This window comes from Trachurus japonicus, chromosome 9, assembly GCF_045865225.1.
Source record: "Trachurus japonicus isolate A0001 chromosome 9, Traja_1.0".
NCBI classification, from domain to species: domain Eukaryota; kingdom Metazoa; phylum Chordata; class Actinopteri; order Carangiformes; family Carangidae; genus Trachurus; species Trachurus japonicus.
The window spans coordinates 29,947,411-29,965,358 of record NC_140915.1 but is presented as its reverse complement, the minus strand read 5'-3'; the positions used below and the strand labels follow the sequence as shown (position 1 = coordinate 29,965,358).

The 17,948-nt window shown below is 42.7% G+C and overlaps 1 protein-coding gene across 3 annotated transcripts in view; it reads left to right on the top strand.

Moving 5' to 3' along the window:
• Nucleotides 1-930: 930 nt before the first annotated feature.
• Nucleotides 931-17,948, top strand: part of hectd4 (HECT domain containing E3 ubiquitin protein ligase 4) — a 36,020-nt gene continuing 19,002 nt past the window's right edge. The window contains exons 1-31 of one of the 3 annotated variants that reach the window (XM_085787277.1): nucleotides 931-1,628; nucleotides 5,163-5,716; nucleotides 7,356-7,445; nucleotides 7,536-7,663; nucleotides 8,410-8,518; nucleotides 9,348-9,486; nucleotides 9,804-9,974; nucleotides 10,085-10,277; nucleotides 10,379-10,540; nucleotides 11,138-11,251; nucleotides 11,348-11,488; nucleotides 11,583-11,818; nucleotides 11,927-12,069; nucleotides 12,203-12,273; nucleotides 12,370-12,475; nucleotides 12,566-12,686; nucleotides 12,823-12,945; nucleotides 13,361-13,485; nucleotides 13,858-14,011; nucleotides 14,118-14,221; nucleotides 14,417-14,615; nucleotides 14,746-14,865; nucleotides 14,952-15,056; nucleotides 15,179-15,342; nucleotides 15,463-15,708; nucleotides 16,030-16,222; nucleotides 16,609-16,713; nucleotides 16,829-16,921; nucleotides 17,002-17,170; nucleotides 17,524-17,659; nucleotides 17,763-17,907. In XM_085787277.1, coding sequence (XP_085643403.1) covers nucleotides 1,482-1,628; nucleotides 5,163-5,716; nucleotides 7,356-7,445; nucleotides 7,536-7,663; nucleotides 8,410-8,518; nucleotides 9,348-9,486; nucleotides 9,804-9,974; nucleotides 10,085-10,277; nucleotides 10,379-10,540; nucleotides 11,138-11,251; nucleotides 11,348-11,488; nucleotides 11,583-11,818; nucleotides 11,927-12,069; nucleotides 12,203-12,273; nucleotides 12,370-12,475; nucleotides 12,566-12,686; nucleotides 12,823-12,945; nucleotides 13,361-13,485; nucleotides 13,858-14,011; nucleotides 14,118-14,221; nucleotides 14,417-14,615; nucleotides 14,746-14,865; nucleotides 14,952-15,056; nucleotides 15,179-15,342; nucleotides 15,463-15,708; nucleotides 16,030-16,222; nucleotides 16,609-16,713; nucleotides 16,829-16,921; nucleotides 17,002-17,170; nucleotides 17,524-17,659; nucleotides 17,763-17,907 — 4,806 coding nt within the window. In that variant the 5' untranslated portion in view covers nucleotides 931-1,481. Of the gene's footprint in view, nucleotides 1,629-5,162; nucleotides 5,717-7,355; nucleotides 7,446-7,535; nucleotides 7,664-8,409; nucleotides 8,519-9,347; nucleotides 9,487-9,803; nucleotides 9,975-10,084; nucleotides 10,278-10,378; nucleotides 10,541-11,137; nucleotides 11,252-11,347; nucleotides 11,489-11,582; nucleotides 11,819-11,926; nucleotides 12,070-12,202; nucleotides 12,274-12,369; nucleotides 12,476-12,565; nucleotides 12,687-12,822; nucleotides 12,952-13,360; nucleotides 13,486-13,857; nucleotides 14,012-14,117; nucleotides 14,222-14,416; nucleotides 14,616-14,745; nucleotides 14,866-14,951; nucleotides 15,057-15,178; nucleotides 15,343-15,462; nucleotides 15,709-16,029; nucleotides 16,223-16,608; nucleotides 16,714-16,828; nucleotides 16,922-16,997; nucleotides 17,171-17,523; nucleotides 17,660-17,762; nucleotides 17,908-17,948 lie in introns of all 3 variants that reach the window. The other 2 variants (XM_085787276.1, XM_085787275.1) reach the window with 2 other exon arrangements.

Here is a 17,948-nt window from a genome sequence, read left to right as displayed (position 1 = left end):
TTTGAAAATCATGTGTCTAAGCATTTTCAAAGACATTCCATTATCTGTACTACATATTCATTTAGCCAGGAAAAATAATCAATAGACATGTCATTGCTTTACAAAATAGCTCACAGCCTTCCAGTAATCACAATCCTTAATGAAAAGTTCAACAACTTCTTGGTTTATCTTTTATAGCTATTAATTATTCATTATTACTGTAGCTTGCTACCTTTATTTCACTCTAGTATTGCGTGATATACCCCTACCCCTAATATCATTTCATGCAAAAGTATATTTCTTACTACAATTATAACACAGTCCTGATCCAAAAAACCCTGTTCGACCTGTTCAATGTGCACCTCATCTGCACTTTCATAAACTCCAATGTCTTACAATGTGTTGCATCACTGTTTCTTATACGTTTTTTTCTTAGCAATATATGAGATTGAAATTGGCAACATAATTTGTTTGAAACTGATTCAAACATTCATTCCTGTTCAACTAGACAATTGGCATCATTTTACCGTCCCAAATAACACCGCAATGTACAAGTAGGGTAGGCCTAGTTGTAAGCCTAATTGTGACCTCAAGAATGTGTTGCTGTATTAAAATTATATAAATCAGTATGTTTAGCACCACATGAAATCAAACCATTAATGTCAAGGATAACACAACTAGATTTTATTTCATTGTGGTCTGATAAGTCTATGATGTTCAGTAAAGACAGCAAATGTGCAGAAGCCGTCCTGAACTTTGTTATAATATTGTACAATATCTCTAGACTGCATGATAGTTCTTTCTTTCTTTCTTTCTTTCTTTCTTTCTTTCTCATTAGAATCGTTATTGTGGTAGTGAGTTTGCTCTGTTAGTCACCAGAATGAACTCATGAATTTTTGACAGCTTTTATTCTGGCCCGCGGTGCATGCTGGGAGCTGCTAGTTGGCCTTGGAAACATGGCGTCGCACTGACAGCTGGGAGACTTTCATTATCTTCTCCAGCCACTGACACAGCGGCTGGGCCGACAGCGGAGCCGCCTGCCTCCAGCCTTCAACCGTGCAACGAGCTCGCTACAAATGAAGTCTTCGTCCTGAAAACCCCCGTCGTTTTAACGGCGCAGCGCGATAACGGATTTTGTACGAGTGTCACGCCCACTCTGCTCGGTAACGTTAGGACGGGACCGCACGGTAAGTTAGCTCCGCTCCCAGCTAACCGAGCCAGACAGACAGCTAGCAGCCGCTGTTAGCACGACACCAGCACGGGTGTTATGAGGAGGACGTGCCGCTGCTGCTGCCTGCTCACAGCTCCACTGTCGTTGTTGTTTTTTTAGCCCTTACACTCTCCCCACTCCAGTCAAACAACACCATCAGATAACAGAGACAGACGGGGACGGCCGTTGTGTTATTGTAGCTCGCTAGCAGGCTAGCTAGGGCGTTTCTGTCACTCTGTCACTGAATTTTTAATGTGCGACCCCTTTGGCATCACTGTCGGAGGAGAGAGCGATGGGCTCCGGGGCTGTGGATTCGTCCCAGTGGCTTTCGGTGAAGGAGGAAACAATTTTCCTCCACGACGGACTCATTCGGGTCACAGATCTGGCCGAGCTGCCCAGTGAGATCGGAGTGTCGGAGCAGGGGGACACCGAGCAAGAGGTGGGTGAAAACCGTCTCGCACAAACACACACGCACGCACGCACACGCACGTTTATATTCAGAAACACACGCACACTGCCGTGATCGTGGTGTCTTTTAATGTCTTTGAGTGTAAAAATATGTTTTCAGTGTCTACTGCAACACACCCTCAGTGATAACGGTAGCGCTAACGTTTGCAAGTTTCCTGCTCTGCTCTGCTTGTTATTGACCAACAATTTCAGTACAATGTCAACTCACATCCGGGAATTTCCTTCAAAATAGAAGTCAACATAAATCATCTAACAGATCTATCAGATCTAACCACAAGTGAAATGTAATTTTTTACCTTGAAAAGTTTACATGGACACTTGTGTCAGACAGTTAATGGCAAGTCAGTAAGTCAAATCCATGTGTAATTGGCAACCCCAGTATAGTGTAGAACTGATACAGTTTAGTTATGACGTGCTGCATGTATTTTGCATGCTATCCATTTACCTTGGGTGTCAAGTTGCACAGCTGTAACCTTATTATTAGTGCCGGGCTAGCAGCTTCTATGCAAGTGACTGCTCAAATTTCATCAATCTGTAAACATTCCTTTGGGTCCACAGATAGCTACGTGGAGATCAGTATTTTTTATGTAACAAAGCTGTAGTAGGCATGATTAATCCAAAGATGTGTGATAACTGAAGATGACATGGTTCCTGTGGTTCATGAGAGGCAGAACTGCAGGTACACCACTTAATGTCAAATGTTTTACAACCATTGACAAGTGTAGAAAATCCAGCTAATAGCTTCCCCCTCTCGTGATCTGTGTTTACTTTTCTGAACTCAAAGAAGCACTGTTAAATCTAGTGCCTCTTAGTATTAAAGAGTAGACTGAACATTGGGGGTTGTCGTAGGCTACATGTAGTTATCCATTTCCAACATTTAGCCCACCATTTTATTTATCAGGTAATCCATCACTAAGACTTTGTGAACCCGAAATAAAATATGTGCATTGTAGATGCTATTGTAACTGAAGTGCTAAGGTTAAATGTACATGATGTACATTTAATGTTTTTTTTTGTCTGTGAAGCAGGCTTTTATTTTGAAGGCAACGTCTAGAACCCGGAAGTTTCTAAATTGTTAGGTTGCCAATGCTTTACTCTAATGCTCATAGAAACTTCGAGCTATCAATGTACATGTCATGCACATCCCTACATCCTTGCTTGTGTCGCCATGACAAAAAAAAATAGAGCCAGTATCCATCACTGTGAAGAGTTGATATGTGGCACTTCTCATGTCACATGTTCATGACAGTGTCTAATATCTGGCCACTGACCAACAGGGATGTTTAACTAATAGTCATAATATGGTTTTACACTGATGCTTTGCCATTTATAAAGCCGTGTTAAGCTTTCATTATAGTTTCATAGTTATTTAAGTAAATTATACATTACTGAACTAAAATCAACAGCATAATTCACGTTTAAGGATTTTCACTATAAGGGAGTAAAACACTATACGCTATAGTTGTTCACCTCTAAGGTTTTGCATCTGTTAAATTCAGCAATAACAGGAGTTTGTAAATACCTTGGGCTTCAGCGAAGAAATGTATGTGAATGCACCATTATTCCAATACATAGGTTTGTTTTAGAGTAAATCATAGCAGTGGTTAAGCTTATAGCTGTATGATGAGAATGTTTGAATGTGAGTATGTTTTTTTCTTTAACACAGGAACTATACTGAGAGTGGTGTAAGGCTTTTGTGCTCATCAACAAACACTGTCTGCTTGATTTAGTTTTTACAATGTACAGTGGGGTGCATTCAGCTGTGTGCTTTACTACAACATAACCTCATTTGTTTTCACCTCTCAGCCGAGTATCTAACTGGTCCTGTATATGACCAGTTTGTTAGTTGCCTTTCCTCACATTACCACATGATTTATTTCTACTAGTATTATAGTCGTACCAGTTTTAGTAATGCAGCAGCTGCAGATGGCTCCTTTTACTGTTCAGCCATCAGCCACATGCTGTTTGCTTTGGCTGATTTAAGTACATATGTTCTATCGGCAGCTCTGACAGATTGCACACCATTGGTTTATTATTACTGAATGTGAATGAGCAGGTTTGGTCTTTACCCCACAGCCTTTGTTTTGTCAGATTGTTAAGCTCTACAGCAGACCTGCAGTGACCAGACAGTGTCTCTGATTTGGTGCTTTCTGTTTAAGCTGCTCTAGAACAAGAAGAAACAATGTGGACGTGCTGGTGAAGTCATGATAACTGACAGCTGGAAAAATGCACAAAATAGAAAAAGTGTGTCTATTAATGTTAATTTTAGCAGCATGCGCAAATTAAAGGTGTTTTTGTGTTATTACACTGGTCTAATCTTTGCCCTGGTACCCTTTTAAGAAGTTTAACAGTACCAACCACAGTGACCTGCAAAAGAGTTTTAAAAAATACTTGAGAAGAAAGATATATGATTAAACAAATACAACAAGGTGGGTTAATTAAAGCTTTTTAGAAATGGGGAGGTGCAAATAGAAGTTAAATAGCCATAATTGCTTGTGTCAACCCTCCTGCTCATGGGAGATCGTACCTCAACACATCGCCCCAAAAGAATCCTTGCATCATTCGTTGTTAGTCCTCAGTCTGGCGTCTTATTTCAGATTATATTCTACATTTCTGTGTCCAGCATTAAGTCTGACTGGGTCATCCACTGCCGTTTTCGTAGGTGTTGTGATGCTGACTATTTTTATCCACTTGCAGCAGTGTTTTGCAGAGCAAGGTGGAGATAGAAGGCCCAGCATCCAGTTAAGGAGTGTTGCTGTAACATTAGTAGCATTTCTGAAATTGAATCAATACAAATTGTGCCTGCTAAATGGTATAATGGATTTTTTTTTTCTAGCCCATGATTCGTGGGCCACAGAGTGTAATCAATACCTGAAATGCTGCCTAAGTGCACATGAAGCACATTGTTTCACTTGTGATAGGGTATCCCAAATTTGCTTTGCTATCTCTGACCATTATTTCACACTCAACACAACTGTACACACAAAGGTTTGTGCTATGAAAATGATTCATTAGAAACTCTTTAAGTTCCCCTGAGAAGTCATACGCATGTTAGAAATGATTTGCTTGTTTTTTAAATATTAGTCATCACTAGTGTAATACACCTCATGATCAACTATGCCGTTTTATATTCTTCTGAAGATGGCACTTCAGCAACATGAGTTGTAAAAGATTTTTTAATCATCATGCTGTTTAGGCACACCATATGGCTGAAGCAAAATGTTCTGTGAAGTTATTTTCAGGTTTAGGTAAATATATCTCTCCTAACCACAAACTGATATCCATGTCACAGTCATTTAAATTCTCCACCACTGTGCTCTTCTTCTGTAGTTGAATTCATCTTTTTTCCTTTGACATGCAAAATTTAATTTGTCTGTAGCCAGACCAGTCTTCCTTTTTATAAAGCTGCAGACAATTTGTCACAGTTGTAACTCCTGTTAATGTAAATTTTTTTTTATCTTGTCCTTCCTTCTTTCCTACCCTCCACCCCTGTCCATCACTCCAGATTCTAACATTTGAGACAAAGAACCCGGTAGAGCTAGCTGAGCGTCTGCGTGCTGTCTGTGGGAATCAGAGCAATGCATACGCCCGCCTGCTGGAGTACCGACTCAATGCTCTGCGTGGCCTTTGGGGGGCGCAGCGGCAGCTGGCCCTGGAGGAGCAACAGGAGCGAGAGGGGACTGGAGGGGCTGATGAGGAGACCTTGGCCTTGCTCAAAAGACAAGGTCTGCTCCAGCAACCCGAGCAGGCGCCCTTCACCTCCCGTGTTGGTCTGTTGCTGGTCTTCCCCCTTTTGCAGTCCCAGACCCGCAGTGACCCGGCGCTCTGCGGTGTTACAGCAGAGGTACTGCTGGCTTGCCTCCGGGACTGCCAGCCGCTCAGCCTCAGCAAAGAGCCCGCCGACTGCCTCAATGGCCTGGAGGGGCTGCTCTGCTCCTGGCTGGAAGACGGTGTCCAGGAGTCAGGCCAACAACAGGGGCAAGCTCAGATGCAGATCCTCCACACGCACAGACAGAGGGAAAACGCTGCTGCTGCACTCGTGGCCCTTGCCTGTGCTAGGTGAGGCCATACATTCTTTCCTTGCCGTCCCACCATCACCATTCCTATGATCCCTATAATATTCAGGGTTAAGGTTATTAGCGAGTGAGTGGCCAAACATTTACTGTACAGAGGAGCCACTGTTGCTTTTGAAGTAACAGGGATTAAATGAGTAAAATCATATAAATGCTATGTGATTACACTACTAAACATCATTAACAGGTATCCCTTGAAGCCAAAGGTCAAACAGCACATGTCTATCCAAAGGGATTTGTTGATCTCCTCTCCTCCTATCTCAACAGTGTTCATGCAACATGAATGATCATGGCTGATTCAGAATTCAGATCAACAACACACTGTTGCAGTCCTGCTCCGATGTTTACACTATTCCTACTATTGCATATACTCCATCGTGCATATCATCTCATCTCAAATGTGTGATTGTAAACAGAGAGAGTTTGCTGTAGTCTGAACTGCTGTAACTCCAGCCACAGCTTGTGGAATAGGGAGAGGAAAGACAGGTCCAACGCAGAGTTTGTCTGTGTGTGTATAGGAAGGGGTTACTGTGTACGCCTTTGTGCTTACATGAAAAAAAAACAACAATAGAAAAATACGTCAAACTTGCTAGTCTCATATAATTGGTTTGATATTTCTTGCATTTGTCACCTAGGCCACAGAAGAGCAGATTGTGCCTGTGGTTTTTGTGCCTGAACTATGGCTTCTGCTGGTGACAACTGATCTTGACTTGTCAAAACCAGAACTCTCCACTCTTTGTTTAGCCTCTGTTGAGGCTGAGAGCTCTTTCTCTCTTTGTTGTGGGGAACGATCCAGCCCTGGTGCCTTTTCACCGACAGTGGAAGCTAATTAAAGAGCTATCAGCTTTACTCCCCCTCCACTCTGGTGGGGACAGTTAGCAAATTCACAATGTGAGACTACAGAGCCATGTGCTTCGATGCTGACTGTTGATAAGATGTTTACATAGTGCAGTCTAAAGAGGGGCATCAACACAAGGCTGACTCATATCTGCCTATGGAGCATTTAAACACTGTAAACATTTAAACAACCCTGTAGAGGACACGGCAGGATTTCCCTTGATAGCCCCAGTCTCCCAGTAGTATATAGAAATGATTGTCAAATTTCTTAACATATCATATCATATGATATATATCCATATATCATGGATGGTAAAATATTTGTCACCATTGATAATGCAAACACTATCATTATTTTGTTATCCATCCTCCCTTTTGTTTGCTGTTTTCCAAGGCAAACCTCAGAGGATAACAGAATAACATCCCAGCAGCCCTCCTTCGATCGACTCCCTGAACGTAGAATTACTTAAATGTAGTTGATAGTTAAGTCCTGGATGAAGAGAAGCAGTAAATGCACACTGCACAAACTTAAGTAGGTTGCTCATTACACCCTGCAGAGGGTGGCACCATAAAATAATCTCTTTCGTTCCTAATGGAAAAGATCCTTTTATTCAGATTCAAAAAAGATTAGTTTAATAGTATTTTAATTCCCAGCACATTACACTGGATAGCCTCCATAATTCAAGTTGAGCATTATTCCACTCACAGTTCCAGAAATACTTAACAATGAGCTTTCACTTGTGTTTCATGCTGAGGCCTCCTGACTAATCTGACAAACTATTTTCCAGGGGATCTCTGAAGACCTTCATCCACACAGTTCACCTGCTGCAGAAGCAAACCGATCTGGGCCAGCTCCCTGTCTCAGATGTGCTGTACAGGTGAGGGTATTACTTTGTACTTTATCTGGAAGGTAATTATTATTAGAGCATTTCCCAACTTGCAACCATTCTGCATCTCTCCTGCTTCAGACTTTTGCTCTTGGAAGGAGGCCCAGGCTCTCCATCCTGCCTCCTGGGGGGTAAACACAGTGTATCATGGGGTTTTGAGGACATGCTACCTACACCTGATAATTCTGCTGGAGCAGCAGAGAGTAAAGGTACAAAACCCTTCTTTAAATGTTTGTGTGATTAGCCTCAACATTTGTGGAACTAAAAAGAATGGATAGTAATACACACTGGATGCAGATCTGTTATCCGGTGGTGATGAATTATCTTCACATGTACACTTACGCACTCATCTAGTATTCTGGCTTACAGAGAGAACTGTGCTTGTCGTACCTTACATTATGAAACTGCCCTTTATTCAGATGTATTTATTCACCTTTTGGATTATTTCTGATCCCCTTTGTCTGAAATATACGAAGTGTCAGAACAACTAAAGGGTGGTGAGCACATTTTAATGTCAGGCTCATTCTGCCTCATTATATTTTATTGTGGAGACATTTGGGCATATGGTGAAACTAAAGACTGGAGTTGTGAGTGGGGATATAACAGAGGACAGGAGAGTGATGTCTCACTCTCTAGCGATCAATCAGCTGACCTTGTGTGTGATGGAAAATGATCAGGGTGTATATCTATATGAAGCCCATTTACATAATCTAGACTAATCTGACCCCAGATTAGTATGAGTCTCTTTACCCAGATTTCTGTACATCACACCTCAAATTCAAAATGTAAACAAAGCAAAGAGCTGCTGCCTAATGCTGTCCTAATTCTCCTGCTTGGTTTTGTCCACTCTTCAGCTGTTCTCCCCCTCCCCCATACTCTTCATCTCAATTGTCTTTCAAGTGTCTGTCATTAATGTCCAGCTGAATTTTGTATTTTTTGTGCGTGTGTCTTGTAGACACTGACCTGGGGCGCTGTCTAGCCACAGACGGCCTCTATCTGTATACCACTAACTCCTCTGGGAGAGGACTCAGCAAGCTGGGCTCTGGTTTACATGGGACACTGAGGTAATGTGACACTCTTTCCCGCCTGCCTTTCTTTGTCTGCAGCATTCAGGGAACAGAAAGAGACAGAGACAGAATGAGAGAGTGAAATACTAAAAATATTCCCTATCACTTACCCGTCCCAAGGCAATAATGATGCCACATTGTTTCCTGGACGTTTTTAAACCAATATTTGGTGTACACGGTCCCATCCTGCCCAACTGTCTTTGATTGACTCAGTTGATTTTGAAAGGGGCAGAGGTGTGGTATGTGCACTGAGTCATAATTCTATGCTCTGGTAGTAAATTGCCTAATTTGCAAGCAGCATCCTTCCACACTGGAAGTTTTTAGAATCCAAAGAGGTCAGAGTTATTTTTCCCCCTGCAGAATAGATTGCAGTAAGGACACACGTGTCAGATTTCAGCCTGTCATTTAGCTGATTTTATGCTAAAAGTATCCCTGTTTTGTTGATTGCATCTTAGAAGTAGTGACTTAAAAATGTAAACATTTCAGAAGGGAAAATTCTGGGAAAACCACTGTTAAATAACCTCTAGCAACAATTATTCGTTATCATGGCAGGTTAGATAGATTTAAGGACATGCTGTCAACATCGTGTCATATTCAGCGCTCAGTAGACACAGTGTTTAAGTTGAAATTATTTATAATGCTGCAGAGAACTGTTGATATGATTTCATCACTAGGTTATCAGTTTGAAGATAATGTCTCTGGAGATAATAATTTGTTAAAATACTGACGTATTTAACATCAACCCTGCTCTTTTTGACAAACGATGTCAAGCAGAGAATAAAGCACTCCGTTACTCCGGTGAAATGAAGGCTCTGTGTTTGTGCAGGGGGTTTGTGTACTGTCGGAATGAAGAGTTGGAGCCAGGCTGGGTGGTGTTCAGCACCGGTCGCCTCCTCCACCGTCCCTCCTCCTTTGATGCCAAGCCTCATCAGCTGTGCCAGGTCATTGACCCCTTCACCCTCCAGGTACTGCTGTCTCTATGGATCTACTATTGGTTTGTCTTTGATGATGCATCATTGAGTATATTTGGCAACATAAATCTTTCCACATTCTGCATAAAATTCTAGCTGTGTTGGTCATTTCAGTGCAGGTTTTATTGTCACATAATAGCGCAATAAAAGTGACCTTGTCGTACAAACAAGGCTCGCGCTTGGGCAGTAAATGAATTCACACAGAGACGGGGGGCTAGATAAAAACTTTGATCAGTCTTATTGTGGACAGTAACATCCAACCAGCTGTGCATGGCCAGAGCCAGAGTTAATGTTCACTATGTCATTTTCAGGTGTGCCAGATTGTGCCCATGCCAGCCCATCACTTCCCTGTGGGCAGCAGCATGACCACGCTGCACCTCTGCTCAGATGGAACCTACCTGTACTGGGTCTGGTCGCCCGCCAGTCTCAACGAGAAGACGCAGAAAGGCCACTCCGTCTTCATGGATGTCTTTCACTTGTCTGTGAGTAAAACGTCCCCTTCATGCACAGTAGATTCAACGGCATTTAGTCTGTTTACACTGTACGTCTGCTTTCCGTCTCTGATGTTTTCTCTATCCTGTCCACGGTGCAGACACAGACAGGGCTGTGCGTCGCAGACATCTTGCAGGAGAGAGTTATTCTTACTCGCAAGGAAGGCGAATCTTCCAAGTGCTTGAATGAACTTCTCTTGAGTCGAATGTCACGCTTCCGGGCCTCCCATTCTGCCACATTGGCCGCTCTCACGGGCTCTGCAATTACCAACACAGTCAAAGAGGAACAGTCAGGTAATTTATCAGCAAATGCTTTAACTCACAAATTGAGTGCATCATATATGTGAACGTCTATATCACACTGGTAACGCTGTTTTTCTTACACCCTCTCAAAGCTGTCAACACTAGCTGTGGACTCCCTCTAAAGACGCTGAGAAAGACCCCAATGTATGTGTGTGGAACCTACCTAGTGATGCTGGTCTCACCCCCTGGTGTATCTGGGAGCTCTGCCACACGCTCCTTATTTGGAGGCACCAGCAGCCTGTCCTCTCTCAAAAGTAAGAGCACACACAGACGCCACCAAATCCACACTGTGTTGACTTTTTTATCATAATGTTTGACAGTTATATTCTTTGGAAAAGTCTCAAAATAAAGCAAGCATTTCACCTCATTTTTAGCTCCTCATAAATGTTCTCAATAGGTTAGGGACAAATTAGGATGAATAGTACCTACTGCTATAATGCATTACACTTGAACACAGATTACTTTTAAATAAAGTGGAATAGCATTTAGTATTTTAGTCATTTTAATGGCTAATGACATTTTTGCTTTATACAGTATGTATTTTTATTTCACAATGATTCAGCAAAAAAGACAACAAAACACATCCATCCTAATACAGTATCAATGACAGATGGACTGTACAGTTTTTTTGTGTGCCCACATCCCTATTCTCCCCATATTTCCCAAAGAAAAAAGAAAAAGAGAGAAGAAAAAAACAGATTACAAAAACATACAAACACATCGGGAGAAAATGAAAATGAATAGATAAAAGGGCAGCATCACATATCCTCTGATATCAGTGGAGCCAATGACATTTTTGGTGAAAAAAAAAAAAAGATAGGACTACTCATCTGTAGTGTCATGTTCTTCAGTTTTAGCCTCCAGCCTGGTCTTCAACCTGGCTGATGGTCAGTTCAGCAGCCGAGCAGACCTCATTGATGCTCCAGGCAGTTCTCTAGGCAGGGGAGCCCAGGTGGCCGGGCTAGGTGGGTCCCACTTTCATTACATTCCTCTGGTATATTCTGAACTGGCAGAAGATTGTCACATAAGACGTTTGATTATGCCAACTCTTGACTTCACAGGAGCGTGTTACGATGCACTGAACAACTTGATCTGGACCTGCTCCAGTGATTACATAGATCAGTGGTGCAACCCTGGGAACCAAGCCTTTCATCATGTGTGCCATCGGCTCGGTGTCAGCCATGTCATCAAAGAACCCAAAGGTAGACACCGCGCTGCACTGCAAACCACAAGTTGATCTTTTATATGAGGTTACATCAGAAATTTTCATCATCTGCAAAACCTGTCCCTTCACAGAGGAAACTGTGGCCACTGGCGAGGTGATCAACCAGCTGCTTCATCATGTAGGTGCTATGTGTATCCACCAGCTCAACCTGCTGGCAGCCAGCAGCAACAGCCTGCCGCTAGGCGCCCTGCTGGGTAAACAACATCCCATTGAGGCGCGTCACTTCAGCAGCATCTGTGACATCATGGAGAAGGCCATGGTCAATGGAGATACGTGCATCATCCGCTGCATCTTGGTGGTGTTCCAGGTTTGTATCAGCTGCTGCTCGGTGTCTCAGTTACCATAACCCTAACACTTTGTTTCTTAGTTAATTCATAAATAATTTTTATATATTTTTTCTGTCTGTCTCCTTTAGGTGGTGTTTAGATTTTTCAATCCTCAGTCGGAGCAGAATAGGGAGAGTGTGCGCCGTTCTGGGTTACTCCTGTGGCAGCTTCTCATGGCTCCAGTGGACCAGATAGGAACAGAGATTCAAAGGGAGGTGTGTCTGGCCATCAGGTAAGTCCAAAAAAAACAAAACAGTGTACAGTATTTTGTGCTATACTTATAAAACAGGAGTAACAACGTTATTTTGTGTAATCAGTGATCATAATGATTTAAAAGTACTCTCTTCTTCTCTCTACCCTTTCAGCTCAGGCCTGAATACTTTGTATCAGGGAGAGGCTGAACTCAGCAAACTGCTGAAACTTGTTCTCACTGAAGGTGAGTATTGAACATGCTCATTTAAATACAACAGGCACTTCCACCGTTTTATTGCGGCTATATCTCACATGGCATGTGTTTATGTGTGACACCCAGGGGAAAGAAACAGCGGCCTGTCTCAGCTTCGGGACGTCATTCTCACTAACTTGGCAGACCAGCTGCAAAAGAATAGATTTGGGAGTGAAGAGGACGACCACTACAGGTAAGTTCTGTGTTTACAAACCTTATTAAGTCAAATTTACTCTGTAGGTTTCTACTTGTTTAGAGTGATTGAAATCTTTCTCTTCTACAGATTGAGCGACGAGCTGCTGCACTGTATCCTCAAGACTGTAGTCCGGGAATCCTGCCTCCTCATTACCAAATGTCAGACTGTCGCCCGAGACGACTTCCAGAAGCTGCTCTCCACTGTGCCAGTATGAATATCTGCTGGGCAACACATTCCAAAACCATTTGTGTTGATAAAGATTACATGTTTTTTTTTTTTTAAGCAAGACTGCATTTGTGCCAACTTGAGATGGTCTCTTTCTCTCTCTCTCTCTCTCTCTGCAGGTGGTCTCACCTTGTCTGCGCTACCTCATGGCCGTTCAGAACCACCTCCTCAGTAACACTATTCTAATCCGTCCAGATGATAACGACGACAGTGACAGCTCCCTACAGGGGGAAACAATGAAGGTACAGGTAAACATCCCCTTTAAATACCCCTTCCTCTGTGCATGTGAAGCATGAGGAGTGTTGGTGTATCTGTCTGTCAATAAGAGGTCAATATGTGAAATGGAGCAATGGGGAATATGTGTTTATGACAATGTTTAGTAAGTTGTGCCTATTGCAGTGTAAATGATATCAATTAGCTGTGCTATATCAACTAAGGATGTGTTGTCTTTCTGATAAAAGGATAAAAACAAATTATCTTATCTTTAAACAACACAGATTGTGCTAATACGCTGAGTCTGTTCTTATCTGTAGGTGTTGAAATAAAATAATTATAGTGTGTACACTTCCTGTGTTGCCTGACAAAGATGATGTGGTCACCAATAATCTTGAAAGCAGAGTTACGTAAGTGTGGGCCTATTGTGTGTGCTGTCCTCAGGAGCTGCAAAGCAGTATCTTATCCTTGGCAACCAAGATCCTGGTGGGATGTGATGAAGTACTGGAAACCCTGCAGCAGGTGACCACAGCCCTGATAAACAGCGACATCCCCGACAGAGAAACAAGGTGAGCTCTTCACGTCAGCTGTTTTTTGTCAGATTTTTGGTGAGCAGTGATTGACTGATAATCTGATTGTCTACCAGCAACCCATTTATTATATTTAACGACCAGACTTTTTCATATAATAACATAATGTAACTGACAAAAATAAAACCCAGACATGATGTTCTCATAGTTAGCTCTAATGCAGTATATCACCGTGAAACAACATTTAGTTAAATCTGAGTAATACAGCAGCCTCCTTTTAAAAGACTGCCTGAGAAGTCATTTATGGACGCAGGCTATTAAACTCTCAACCGAGAGTTTTCCATTTATTGTCATGTTTTTCCGCTTAGTATTCATGAACATTTCTCCCCACTCTCTTCCTTATATCCCCAGGTTGAAAGGCCTAGAACAGGTAACCAAGGCCACCATGCTTGGACACCTGCTGCCAGTATTGCTCACCACTCTGATGCACCCCAACCTGCAGACCCTCATCCTCGCTGATGCCCTCATGCCCCAGTTGGTGCAGCTGGTCCTCTACACCAGCCAGGTTTGTAATCTTGCTGGTCAAAAAGACCTCGGTGTCTTTAAATAAAAGGTTATTTTCTGTTCTCTTCTTTTCCATAAAGTATTTTTTCCACTCTGTGTTTTTCCAGACTGCCCTGTTACTGAAGACTCAGTCTCCACTTTTCACTGAAGAACCTCCCCCTGTGGGTGGCGCTTTAGGGCAGGGGTCGAAGGCATGTGCAACTGATGACAAGTACGTATTACACCATAAGAATTTTAGAAATTGTTCAAAATCAAAATTCAAATAAATTCATCCGATCACATCTTGGATCACTTTTTTGTGCATGATTTAGAATTTGAATGAGCGCAATGTTATCTCACCATGTTTACAGAAAAGCAGATGATACCCTGAGTGCCAGCTGAAATGTGTTTTTACCCCCGTTATTAGAATTCTGGATGAACGCGAGGAGCCGGGTTTCCTGACCGGACTGAAGATCCCAGCCCCATGGGCTGCTGGGAAAACAGTAGAGACGGTGCACCCCGTGAGAGACAATTATAAGTTCAAGGAGACGGTACACATCCCAGGAGCACGCTGCCTATACCTCCGCTTTGATTCTCGTTGCTCTTCGCAGTACGACTATGACAAGGTAATGACCCTCACAACACACTGGCTGTAGGCACTTCATGCTTCACCTCACTCTTTGCAGCTCTTACATGTGTTTTGTGCCATTTTTTGGGGGGGGATTTTCTCTCTTAATTTGTTTTTTGATATTTCAGTTGGTCATCTATGCCGGTCCCAACACCAACAGCCGTAAAGTGACAGAGTATGGAGGGAACACTCTGGGATATGGCAGTCGAAGTGTCTTGGGGACAGGATGGCCTAAAGACCTTGTCAAGGTACAAGAAGCTGTTTTGCATGAACATACACACTGAACACAGATACTGTCCTGGGGAGCCACATTGTTTTCTGCTCTCTGCTTTAGGTTGAAGGAGACACTGTGACCTTTTCCTTTGAAATGAGGAGCGGACGTGAACACAACACCCCTGATAAAGCCATGTGGGGGTTCTCCTGCACTGTCAGAGCTCAGGTAATACATGGGGACACTGGAACATGACAAACATCTGTACTAAGCATTAATCGTACTGGCAGTGTGGAACATGAAGACAAACATCAACTTCTCCTGACAATGCTGTTTGCTTTTGGTTGCAGGAGTCATCTGAGGATGTCTCTGGGGGCCTCCCCTTCCTAGCAGACCTCGCCCTGGGTCTGTCAGTGCTGGCCTGCTCAATGCTCCGCATCCTGTATAACGGGCCAGAGGTGACAAGGGAGGAAGAAGCCTGCCACGACTTGCTCTGCTCAAAGCTGCTGCAAAGGTGACACAGTTAGAACGGCACAAATAGCCCATAATGGTCACTGTTTACCCATGTGATAGCTATAGTACAATGCAAGCTCCTGGCAGCCAAGATGACAGACGGACTGTGTTTTCTCTCTAGGTGCCAGTGGCAGGTGGAAGCAAATGGTGCGATTTCTCCTGCACTCACGCCCAGCCCTTCTCCTCTGCCACTCACTATTGATGAGGACCGGGAGTTCATCTACCCCTCAGACGTGCTCATCCCACCCCCGGGCCTCATGCCAGGGACCTACTTTGATTTGCCTCGTATCCGCCTCCCCCCAGGCATCATGGGAAGGTTACGAGAGGTGTCTGGAAGGGCTCGACCACAATTCCGTCCCAGTATCAAGTAAGAAGTTCATGCTGTCGCAGTATAGGCTATACCTGTGTCAGCTCCATACTGTAATCATATGGAGAAATTACAATAGTCACTGCCCCCAAGTGGCAAACACAAACATTAAGCAAAATCAGGTATCCTGATGAATAGAGGAGAGGCCATTTTGATACTTCTCTATTTCTCTCTAAAGCACAGAGTTTGTGAGTGGGTGATGTATGTAGGTTTAATACCTTTAAAAAACTGTCCACATATGATACATAATACCTTAAAAAAAACACCTTTACTGTTTCCTGTCAAATTTAACTTGAATTCTTACTATTTTTTTTCTGTAAGGGAGGTGATCAGACCAGATGTGATGGAGGAGGTTATAGTGTCTTGTGTCATAAAACATCTGAGCCTGGTGGATGCCCTTCAGTCACTTGTGAACTATCAGTACCGCGAGGATCACGCAGAGGAGTATGACCTGGTCTGTAAGATCATGGCTGAAACCTTCAAGAAGATCAATGCTATGCAGCGTCAGCTGCAGGTAAAATTACACAACAGACAAACATTGTGCCTTCAATCATTTTTGCTGGTAAAGATACATTATACACACTATCAGTAGTATTTGATATTGGCTAGAGGAAATATGATTAATAGGTGGATATTATATCTGCTACATATATTTATTATTTACATTATGTTGATATATTTCTAATTACCACAATGCTAATTCTGTGACAACACATTTGAAATATTTACATAATACTTTGTATAAACTGAAAAATTAGGCATTTTGAAAGCAGTATCAAAAGCAGGAGAATAGATTATCAGCGAAAGCTAACCCAAAAAGTAAAATAAATCAGGTTACCAACCTGAACAGAGCCAAGAGACGGTTAATCTGTGTCTAATTGTCCCCTGTGCTCCATTCAGAGTGTAGCAGAATTGGAACAGAAGTGGCAGAATGAGGTAGAGGAGGCCCAGCAGGGAAAGCTGGAGAACAACACTCCTTTCTTTCATGACTACCACTTCTTTGAGGTACCTTTCATTCTTCAAATAGTACTATTACTATTACTAATACTATTTTGCTTAAAAGATAATCCCATAACCACGATAGTTTGCTGTAATTAATGTTTTGTTTTGTTTGTACCAGAACAAAATTAAAGAGCTGGAACTACTCTGCTCCCTGAAGGAGGTCCCGCTTGACTTTAGTGACTTGGAAAACGTTGTTCTTGCATTGAGGCAAGTAATTCATTTAAGTCAGTTCGCTGAGGTATATTTATGTAAGTCAGTACTCTAACGCTATGTGTCTGCACCAACAGGGAGAAGTTCTTTCAGGAGGTAAACTCCACACACATCAGAAGCAGCACCCCGCTCGTCAAAACGAAGGCACTTGTTAAAAGTTTGATGAACCGCACTGAGCTGCTGCTCCATGTTACCATCGCACCACACTGCAGAAGCCTAACCACCACACCTGCTGGCACACCAGGTCCAGGTACACATCATCTTTTTATGTCTTCATATATTGCTAATTAGATGCAAAGTGGAACCTCGTTTCGATCAGAGACTTGTTCCTGCAAACAGATGTTCAAGCTCTGAGTTGTCAGACACCCGCACTATTTAAATGTCCTTGAGCTAGTGTTCTTATTAAAATTGTGGGTACAGTTATATAACTCACACGGGAGTCTGACTTTAATGAATTACTAGAATGTGTTGTATCGTTGCCTAATTTCTGAAAATCAATTTGTCAGTTATTAAATTTAATCCTGCTTGTTAAGTGTTAGTTAACCGAGGGCATTGGTGACAGGAGATGAGTTTGAGTTCCACCTTATTCATCTAATTTTTCAGCTTCCAAGTCGGTGTCGGATGCCAAGACTGTGATTCCCTTGGTGAAGCAGCCGGTCTTCCTGCGCAGCATGTCTGCACCCTCCGACCTGGAGATGATTGCTAACCAAGACCTGGAGTTTACACATGCTCCTCAAAGGTCTGTTTTGATATGATCAGTTTAACAGCTGAGAATCATTGAAATGTAACAGAGATTGAATTTACTCCTTGACTTGTTTTCTTTCTTTTTTTTTAATCTTTAGGAGGAGACACCACCCTACCAGTCATCGCAGTAGCTCATTTACCCTGCTGCAGTCTCTGGCTATAGAGGACAACCGTGACAAGCCAACATACAGTGTGCTGCTGGGACAACTCTTTGCCTTTATTGGAACTACACCCGATCAAGCTGTTAGTGTCTTACTCATGACTCAGAGCCACACAGAGTCGTT